Source organism: Neopsephotus bourkii, unplaced genomic scaffold (assembly GCF_033783945.1).
Source record: "Neopsephotus bourkii isolate Nb327-2 ecotype Australia unplaced genomic scaffold, CSIRO-AGI_Nbou_v1 NB_808, whole genome shotgun sequence".
Lineage (NCBI taxonomy): Eukaryota > Metazoa > Chordata > Aves > Psittaciformes > Psittacidae > Neopsephotus > Neopsephotus bourkii.
In genome coordinates, this window is record NW_026901304.1 from 24,549 (window position 1) to 34,598 (window position 10,050).

Genomic DNA, 10,050 nt, shown 5'->3' on the forward strand with positions numbered 1-10,050 from the left:
GCAGAGTCCCTTGCACACGTGCTGTCACGCGTGCACAGAGCCACCCACAGGCAGAGTCCCTTGCACACGTGCTGTCATGCATGCACAGAGTTGTGCACACACAGAGCCACCCACAGGCAGAGTCCCTTGCACACGTGCTGTCATGCGTGCACAGAGCCACCCACAGGCAGAGTCCCTTGCACACGTGCTGTCATGCATGCACAGAGTTGTGCACACACAGAGCCACCCACAGGCAGAGTCCCTTGCACACGTGCTGTCACGTGTGCACAGAGCCACCCACAGGCAGAGTCCCTTGCACACGTGCTGTCATGCGTGCACAGAGTTGTGCACACGCAGAGGCAGGGACACGCGTGCACTTGACGGGAGCACACACATGGTCATGAACACACATGGCCATAGACAGGGTGGACAGCCGAGCACACACACATGTATGTGCTGACACACCAGAGCACCCCAGCCCAGTCCTGCTATGGAAGCAGGCACCAGAACAAGGGTGCTGCTCATTGGAGCTGTGGCCGCAGGCTGATGGGCTCTGGCACATCCCACATGAGCACAGAGCTGAATGTGATGCTTGAAGATGAGCTCCACTCAGCCCAAAGCTGCCAGAGCTGAGCCGGCCTCTGCTAGCAGCACAGGTGATACAGTCATGGAAATATGGAACAGTTCGGGTTCGAAGGGACCTTAAAGCTCCTCCAGCTCCAGCCCTCGCTACAGGCAGGGACCCTTCCCCTGGAGCAGGGTGCTCCAAGCCCCTGTGTCCAGCCTGGCCTCGAGCACTGCCAGGGATGGGGCAGCCGCCCCGCAGCACTGACCACCCAGCCCACGCACCATGAACACGGCCACCACAGCCCTGGTACCTCCATGGTCACGAGCACAGCCAGAGCGAGGGACAGGCTCAGTCCCTGTCCTGGCTGCAGAGCAGGGGCAGCTGCAGGGCCCCGGCTGCAGCTCCTCGCCCCAGCAAAGGAACTCGGCTGCAGTTACTTAGTCTGGAGGAGAGAAGGCTCAGGGGGGACCTGATCACTCCCTCCAAGGAGGATGGAGCCAGGAGGGGCTGGGCTCTGCTCCCAAGGAACAAGGGATGGGATAAGAGGAACCGGCCTCAAGCTGCACCAGGGCAGGGTTAGATGGAGCTGAGGAGCAATTCCTGCCCCAGAGGGTGCTCAGGCATTGGAACAGGCTGCCCAGGGCAGGGCTGCAGGCACCGGCCCTGCAAGGGTTCACACCCCATGGAGATGAGGCCTCAGTGCATGGGTCAGTGGTGGCCTTGGCAGTGCTGGGGTAAAGGCTGGGCTTGATGATCCTGAATGTCTTTTACACCCCAGTTGATTCCGTAGGGGCAGAGTGAACCAGCCCAGGGCCATGGAGGGCTCCGTGGCAGCCGAACCACAGGCAGGGCTCTCCAGAAGCAGCTGTGCTGAGCAGCTGCCAGAAGAAGGTGATGGCAGAGCCCAGGACCCCACCATGCGCCTGCTCTCTCCACAGCCATTGCTGTTCCAGGCTCCAGTAAGGACCATGCCCCAGTAAGGACCATGCCCCAGTAAGGAAGGTCCATGCCCCAGTAAGGACCATGCCCCAGTAAGGACCATGCCCCAGTAAGGACCATGCCCCAGTAAGGAGTAAGGACCATGCCCCAGTAAGGAAGGTCCATGCCCAGTAAGGACCATGTAAGGACCATGCCCCGTAAGGAAGGTCCATGCCCCAGTAAGGACCATGCCCCAGTAAGGACCATGCCCCAGTAAGGACCATGCCCCAGTAAGGACCATGCCCCAGTAAGGACCATGCCCCAGTAAGGAAGGTCCATGCCCCAGTAAGGACCATGCCCCAGTAAGGACCATGCCCCGGTAAGGACCATGCCCCAGTAAGGAAGGTCCATGCCCCAGTAAGGACCATGCCCCAGTAAGGACCATGCCCCGGTAAGGACCATGACCCAGTAAGGAAGGTCCATGCCCCAGTAAGGACCATGCCCCGGTAAGGACCATGCCCCAGTAAGGACCATGCCCCAGTAAGGTCCATGCCCCAATAAGGGTCCATGCCCCAGTAAGGACCATGCCCCAGTAAGGACCATGCCCCAGTAAGGACCAAGGCCCAGTAAGGACCATGCCCCGGTAAGGACCATGCCCCAGTAAGGACCATGCCCCAGTAAGGACCATGCCCCATGTACCCAGGGCTGGTCGCTGTCCCCCAGCCCCAGCCCCTACGCCCCTGCCAGGCTCCTGACGCTGCTGTGACACTGTCCTGCCTGTTGTGTGACTGTCAGTCGTACCTGAGCACAGGGCAGGGTCACCTTGTCATCGCCAAGGGCGGGGAAGGGAAGGATTTAAATTGGGCTCTTGCCTGGGCTGCTCATCCTGGCTGGGAGGCAGCAGCAGGAGGAGGAGGAGAAGCACCAGAGCCTGCTGGGGTTCAGCTGCCCTGGGTACATGTCCTGCAGGTAGGACAGAGCCTGGAGCGGGCACCGGGGCCGCACAGAGCCCGCTTTGGGATGGCACCCTGCCTGCAGGTATGGGGGCCTGTAGGCAATGCAGGGACCTTGCATCCTCCCCAGACCCCAGTGCTCCGAGGGCAGCTCAGCAGTGGTCTGGTGAGCAGGAGGCCTCCAGGCAGGACTCGGTCCTTCCCGAGAAGGGGCAGTGCCAGAGCGGCACCGGGGCTGCGTGGAGCTGTTCCTCATCACTGCTGAGCGATGGGACACGGGGATGTGGAAGGGGAGCAGCCAGAGCTGAGGGACCTGCCCGAGCCTGCAGGCTCCTGAGGCAGAACATGCCGGCTCCTGGTGGGTCTGGGCTGGAGCTGAGCGCTGAGCACTGCGTTGGGGGGACAGCACCAGTTCCTGACCGGCACGCAGTGGGGATGGGGACTGCGGCTGGGCCGGGAGCCCTGCTCCCTCCAGCCGGAAAAACGCTTCCATTAGGGCTGGGCTGCTGCAGCAGCATGAAAGGACAGCCAGGTCCTGCCCCAGGAGCTGCAGCCAAGCCCCAGCACCATGGGTCTGATTAGAGACCAGCTAATGACAGCTCGCCGTTGGGCAATGTCTTTGCTCTATAGGGTGTTGACACGACATCCATGTCCTACATAGGTGTTGCCTGCTCTGGGGTGTGACACAGCACTCTGCTCGTCCCATCCCAGTGCCACCAGCCCATCAGCTCCTGAAGGGCTCAGCTGCATCTGGGGGGCAGGCAGGGAAGGGAAGGGAAGGGAAGGGAAGAGGAGCTGCTCCCTTGGGCTGGTGGAGCAGAGCTGCTGGCTATAGAGAGTCTGGAGTCATGGGCATGGTCTCTAAAGAGGCTGGGGCTTGTCTGTAGCTGCTGGGATGAGCCGGTGCCCATCGCGATCAACCAGCATCAATCCAGTATTTAAATGGCTCAGAAGCACTGACTCAGAGGCTTTCAGACCAGTCAGGTGGAGAGGCAGAGCTAAAGCTGTGACCCTCATAAGGAGCTGAACGTGTCATTAGTGTCACTCACTGCAGGTTATGGGAGATGGGCGTTCCCAAGGCAATGGTTTGGGTTTCGATTTGCCTGTTCTCACAAGGCGCTGGCCTCATCACCCTGCAATGCTGTAGATGCTGAAAGTTGACATGCTCCAAAGAGACTGACAGCCTCTGAGACATCCCTCAAGGAGGACGCACGGCCAGGTCCAGCTCAGTGGAATCCCCTGAGCTGAAAACAGTCCAAGGTGGACTTAGAAACTGGGGAACATCTCCCATGTTGCCTCCCCTCTCCATCCTTCCCTGGTAGCTTAGGGCTCAGGGTGGGAAGAAGACTCTGTCCCCACAGACCTTTGCCTGGCTCTGGGTGGCTCCTCTGTGGCTGCTCCAGGGCAGAGCTGCTTCCCCCTGGGACATCTCAGAGAGGCAACCGGGGCAGTGGTTGAGGGATGCTGCGTTTCCACGGGTGAGGGTGCCCACAGGATTTACCACTGCTGCTCACACTCATGCAAAGCCCATGCCCGGGTGGAAGAGAGCACTCAAAGCTCTTTGAGGCACCCGTCTGCTGATCTTCACTTCAATATATCTCATTTAACCCCCCATTTACCCACATAGCAATTAGCTCATAGCAGAGTGACCACTTCTCCTGTCCCGCGGCACAGGAGCGCCCGGGAAACACTTGACCTGCAAAGTGTGGTGAAGCCACAGGCCCGGTGCCAGCGAACCCGTGAGGGCTGGGTCCCTGCAGGGCAACCAGTGGTGGCCACAGGCAGCAGCCCAGGGTGAGCACCACGTGCCAGAGGGCTCAGCCAGAGCATCCCAAACACCCTGTTCCTGCTCCCCGGATATCTGGAGAGAGAGCTGGGTCAGGCAAACCCTCCCAGTGACTCTGCCTCGTCCCCACTTGCTGGAACTGGTGAGGACGATCCTGGGGTGGTGTCCGGCACCATGAGCCTGCTCAGGGACAGTGCCATGCACAGTCCAGAGCACAGCATGGGCCAGGACTGGTGCCAGCACATCTACCACAGTAGACCCCAGTTTTGGTGGACAGAGAGGTGTAACAGGATGGGGCTGGAGGCTCTGACAAGCCAACGGCCTTAGAACAAGCAGAGACCCAGCACCTCTGTCTCACCCAGACATTTCCTTCTCTCTCCTCAGACAAACACGGTGCATGTGTTAGCTGTACTGTCCCCAGAGACAACGCACAAGATGAGTGGACCCTCTCAGAACAATAGGTCAACTGACATGGGAAGTAACGTGGCTGAGGATGAACACAGAGAGATGGGTGTTGGTGGGAGTAACTTCATAGCCGGAGTCTTCCTCCAGGCCATGAGTAAGAAGATGAGTATCTACGATGCCATGATAAGGGGGCTGCTGACGCCTGGCACAGCTCTGGTGCTTCTGGAGGCACAGGCTGCTTCAGGGCTCCTCACCGACCCCGTGAGGAACCAGAAGCTGTCGGTGGAAGAGGCGCTGAGGGCGGGACTCATCGGCAGAGACTTCTACGAGAAGCTGCTGTCGGCCGAGGGAGCCGTCACAGGCTACACGGAGCCGTACACAGGCCACCCCATCTCCCTCTTCCAGGCCATGCAGAAGGAGCTCATCGTCAAGGAGCATGCTGTCCGCCTGCTCGAGGCCCAGATCGCCACCGGTGGCATCATTGACCCCGTGCACAGCCACCGCATCCCGGTGGAAGAGGCCCACAAGCGCGGGTACTTCGACCAGGAGATGTGCCAGTTCCTTTCTAACCCCAAGAACCAAATAAGAAGTTGCTTTGACCCCAACACCCATGAAAACCTCACTTACACACAGCTCCTGCGCCGCTGCGTGCCCGACCCCGACACGGGGCTGCCGATGCTCCACGTGATGGACAAGGGCTCTGTGGTCCATGAGCTCAGCAAGGATGCTCGGAAAGCCCTGCAGGCCGCCCGCACCACGCTCAGCGTGGGGCTCTTCCAGGGACACAGCGTCACCCTCTGGGAGCTCCTCTTCTCCCGCTACGTGCCCGAGCAGCAGAGAGAGGAGCTCCTGAGGAAGTACAAGGCAGGGACTGTCACCATCCCGGAGATGAGCACCCTCCTCCCCACCATCATCACTGGGGCAGGAATGAACAATGGCCATCGGAGCTCACCCACAGTTACGGCCAGCACCAAGGTGGGAGCATCACACCCAGCACAACCAGTTCAGGACAAGCATTCCCAGGAGCAGCAGTTGAGAAAGTCCCTGAAGTCTGCAACCATCCATGTCACTGCTGGTGAATTCCAGGGGCAAAAGGTTTCCTTGCTGGATCTGCTGTTTTCCAGACATATCCCTCAAGGGAGGCGGCAGGAGCTGCTGGAGCTGTACAGAGCAGGGATACTGACCACCGAACAAGTGGCCATGGTGGTCACCACCATCATAAACAGAACTGCAGCTGCAAATGCCGCACTCAGGGCCAGTGCCAGAGGTCCACACAGGGCAGAGACAAAAGCAGAGGAGGATGGAGATGGTTCTTCAACACAATATGCACAACTTGATAACACCTTGAAGTCCACCACCATTGGTGTGCTAGCCGGTGACTCGCAGGGGAGGCAGGTGCCTGTGTGGGACCTGCTCTTCTCTGACTACATCCCCGAGGAGAAAAGGCAGGAGCTGCTGGAGCTGTACCATGAAAGGCTCCTAACTCTGGAGCAGATGATAACCGTGGTCACCACTGTCATTAAGAAAAAGGAGTCTACAGGCAGGAAGCTCCATGTTGCAGTCAAGGACAAGGACACCGTGACAGCAGCAGGAGAGGATGAGGATGGCTCCACCAAAGAAGAACCATGGGAAACAGCCTTGAAAACCACAGTCGTTGACTTGGACGTTGGAGAGTACCGGGGCCACAAGGTCTCGGTGTGGGACCTGCTGCACTCCAAGTATATCCCTGAGGAGAACAGGAAGGAGCTCCTGGAGCTGTACCAGGCCGGAGAGTTAACCCTTGATCAGGTGAGAACCGTGGTGAGCACTATTGTGTCAAAGGCAGAAGCAGCAAGGGTAAAGGAGAGCAGCTCCGGGGCAAAGGAGAGCAGCTCCATAGCAAAGGAGAGCAGCCCCAAGGCAAAGGAGAGCAGCTCTGGGGCAAAGGAGAGCAGCTCTGGGGCAATGGAGAGCAGCCCCATGGCAAAGGAGAGCAGCTCCGGGGCAAAGGAGAGCAGCTCCATAGCAAAGGAGAGCAGCCCCAAGGCAAAGGAGAGCAGCCCCAGGGCAAAGGAGAGCAGCTCTGGGGCAATGGAGAGCAGCCCCATGGCAAAGGAGAGCAGCTCCGGGGCAAAGGAGAGCAGCCCCAGGGCAAAGGAGAGCAGCTCCAGGGCAAAGGAGAGCAGCCCCGGGGCAAAGGAGAGCAGCTCTGGGGCAATGGAGAGCAGCCCCATGGCAAAGGAGAGCAGCCCCAGGGCAAAGGAGAGCAGCCCCAAGGCAAAGGAGAGCAGCCCCAGGGCAAAGGAGAGCAGCCCCATGGCAAAGGAGAGCAGCCCCAGGGCAAAGGAGAGCAGCTCCAGGGCAAAGGAGAGCAGCCCCAGGGCAATGGAGAGCAGCCCCAGGGCAAAGGAGAGCAGCTCTGGGGCAAAGGAGAGCAGCCCCAGGGCAAAGGAGAGCAGCCCCATGGCAAAGGAGAGCAGCCCCAAGGCAGAGTCGATGCTCGCAGGAGCAGAGCACACGGAGCTGCAGGAGGACAGGGCCTGGGCAGAGACCCTGAGGAGCACCACAGTGGAGGTGTCAGAGGATGGTTTCGAGGGGGAGCAGGTCTCAGTGTGGGACCTGCTCTTCTCTGGCTGCATCCCCGAGGAGAAAAGGCAGGAGCTGCTGGAGCTGTACCGTGTCAGGACATTGCCCTTGGAGCAGTTAACGGCTGTGGTCACCATGCTCGTCAAGAAAAAGGAGTCTACAGGCAGGAAGCTCCATGTTGCAGTCAAGGACAAGGACACCGTGACAGCAGCAGGAGAGGATGAGGATGGCTCCACCAAAGAAGAACCATGGGAAACAGCCTTGAAAACCACAGTCGTTGACTTGGACGTTGGAGAGTACCGGGGCCACAAGGTCTCGGTGTGGGACCTGCTGCACTCCAAGTATATCCCTGAGGAGAACAGGAAGGAGCTCCTGGAGCTGTACCAGGCCGGAGAGTTAACCCTTGATCAGGTGAGAACCGTGGTGAGCACTATTGTGTCAAAGGCAGAAGCAGCAAGGGTAAAGGAGAGCAGCTCCGGGGCAAAGGAGAGCAGCTCCATGGCAAAGGAGAGCAGCCCCAAGGCAAAGGAGAGCAGCTCCAGGGCAAAGGAGAGCAGCTCTGGGGCAATGGAGAGCAGCCCCATGGCAAAGGAGAGCAGCTCCGGGGCAAAGGAGAGCAGCCCCAGGGCAAAGGAGAGCAGCCCCAAGGCAAAGGAGAGCAGCCCCAAGGCAGAGTCGACGCTCGCAGGAGCAGAGCACACGGAGCTGCAGGAGGACAGGGCCTGGGCAGAGACCCTGAGGAGCACCACAGTGGAGGTGTCAGAGGATGGTTTCGAGGGGGAGCAGGTCTCAGTGTGGGACCTGCTCTTCTCTGGCTGCATCCCCGAGGAGAAAAGGCAGGAGCTGCTGGAGCTGTACCGTGTCAGGACATTGCCCTTGGAGCAGTTAACGGCTGTGGTCACCATGCTCGTCAAGAAAAAAGAGTCTACAGGCAGGAAGCTCCATGTTGCAGTCAAGGACAAGGACACCGTGACAGCAGCAGGAGAGGATGAGGATGACTCCACCAAAGAAGAACCATGGGAAACAGCCTTGAAAACCACAGTCGTTGACTTGGACATTGGAGAGTACCGGGGCCACAAGGTCTCGGTGTGGGACCTGCTGCACTCCAAGTATATCCCTGAGGAGAACAGGAAGGAGCTCCTGGAGCTGTACCAGGCCGGAGAGTTAACCCTTGATCAGGTGAGAACCGTGGTGAGCACTATTGTGTCAAAGGCAGAAGCAGCAAGGGTAAAGGAGAGCAGCTCCAGGGCAAAGGAGAGCAGCCCCAGGGCAAAGGAGAGCAGCCCCAAGGCAAAGGAGAGCAGCCCCAAGGCAAAGGAGAGCAGCCCCATGGCAAAGGAGAGCAGCCCCAAGGCAGAGTCGATGGTTGCAGGAGCAGAGCACACTGAGCTGCAGGAGGACAGGGCCTGGGCAGAGACCCTGAGGAGCACCACAGTGGAGGTGTCAGAGGATGGTTTCGAGGGGGAGCAGGTCTCAGTGTGGGACCTGCTCTTCTCTGGCTGCATCCCCGAGGAGAAAAGGCAGGAGCTGCTGGAGCTGTACCGTGCCGGGACATTGCCCTTGGAGCAGTTAACGGCTGTGGTCACCATGCTCGTCAAGAAAAAGGAATCTACAGGCAGGAAGTTCCACGTTGCAGTCAAGGACAAGGACACCGTGACAGCAGCAGGAGAGGATGAGGATGGCTCCACCAAAGAAGAACCATGGGAAACAGCCTTGAAAACCACAGTCGTTGACTTGGACGTTGGAGAGTACCGGGGCCACAAGGTCTCGGTGTGGGACCTGCTGCACTCCAAGTATATCCCTGAGGAGAACAGGAAGGAGCTCCTGGAGCTGTACCAGGCCGGAGAGTTAACCCTTGATCAGGTGAGAACCGTGGTGAGCACTATTGTGTCAAAGGCAGAAGCAGCAAGGGTAAAGGAGAGCAGCTCCGGGGCAAAGGAGAGCAGCCCCATGGCAAAGGAGAGCAGCTCCAGGGCACAGGAGAGCAGCCCCAAGGCAAAGGAGAGCAGCCCTGGGGCAAAGGAGAGCAGCCCCAAGGCAAAGGAGAGCAGCCCCAGGGCAAAGGAGAGCAGCCCCAAGGCAAAGGAGAGCAGCCCCAGGGCAAAGGAGAGCAGCCCCAGGGCAAAGGAGAGCAGCCCCAAGGCAGAGTTGATGCTCGCAGGAGCAGAGCACACGGAGCTGCAGGAGGACAGGGCCTGGGCAGAGACCCTGAGGAGCACCACAGTGGAGGTGTCAGAGGATGGTTTCGAGGGGGAGCAGGTCTCAGTGTGGGACCTGCTCTTCTCTGGCTGCATCCCCGAGGAGAAAAGGCAGGAGCTGCTGGAGCTGTACCGTGTCAGGACATTGCCCTTGGAGCAGTTAACGGCTGTGGTCACCATGCTCGTCAAGAAAAAGGAATCTACAGGCAGGAAGTTCCACGTTGCAGTCAAGGACAAGGACACCGTGACAGCAGCAGGAGAGGATGAGGATGGCTCCACCAAAGAAGAACCATGGGAAACAGCCTTGAAAACCACAGTCGTTGACTTGGACGTTGGAGAGTACCGGGGCCACAAGGTCTCGGTGTGGGACCTGCTGCACTCCAAGTATATCCCTGAGGAGAACAGGAAGGAGCTCCTGGAGCTGTACCAGGCCGGAGAGTTAACCCTGGATCAGGTGAGAACCGTGGTGAGCACTATTGTGTCAAAGGCAGAAGCAGCAAGGGTAAAGGAGAGCAGCCCCAGGGCAAAGGAGAGCAGCCCCATGGCAAAGGAGAGCAGCTCCATGGCAAAGGAGAGCAGCCCCATGGCAAAGGAGAGCAGCCCCATGGCAAAGGAGAGCAGCCCCATGGCAAAGGAGAGCAGCTCTGGGGCAATGGAGAGCAGCCCCATGGCAAAGGA

At 59.3% G+C, this 10,050-nt stretch overlaps 1 protein-coding gene across 1 annotated transcript in view; it reads left to right on the forward strand.

Annotated features, from left to right (window-relative positions):
* EPPK1 (epiplakin 1) overlaps nucleotides 1-9,895 on the forward strand; it is a gene marked incomplete at its 3' end in the record, with an annotated part of 27,858 nt that extends 17,963 nt beyond the window's left edge. Inside the window, 7 exon segments of the mRNA XM_061355585.1 lie at nucleotides 1,338-1,506; nucleotides 2,435-2,503; nucleotides 4,589-6,508; nucleotides 7,061-7,585; nucleotides 7,787-8,353; nucleotides 8,513-9,127; nucleotides 9,359-9,895. Coding sequence (XP_061211569.1) covers nucleotides 1,338-1,506; nucleotides 2,435-2,503; nucleotides 4,589-6,508; nucleotides 7,061-7,585; nucleotides 7,787-8,353; nucleotides 8,513-9,127; nucleotides 9,359-9,895 — 4,402 coding nt within the window.
* Nucleotides 9,896-10,050: the final 155 nt, after the last annotated feature.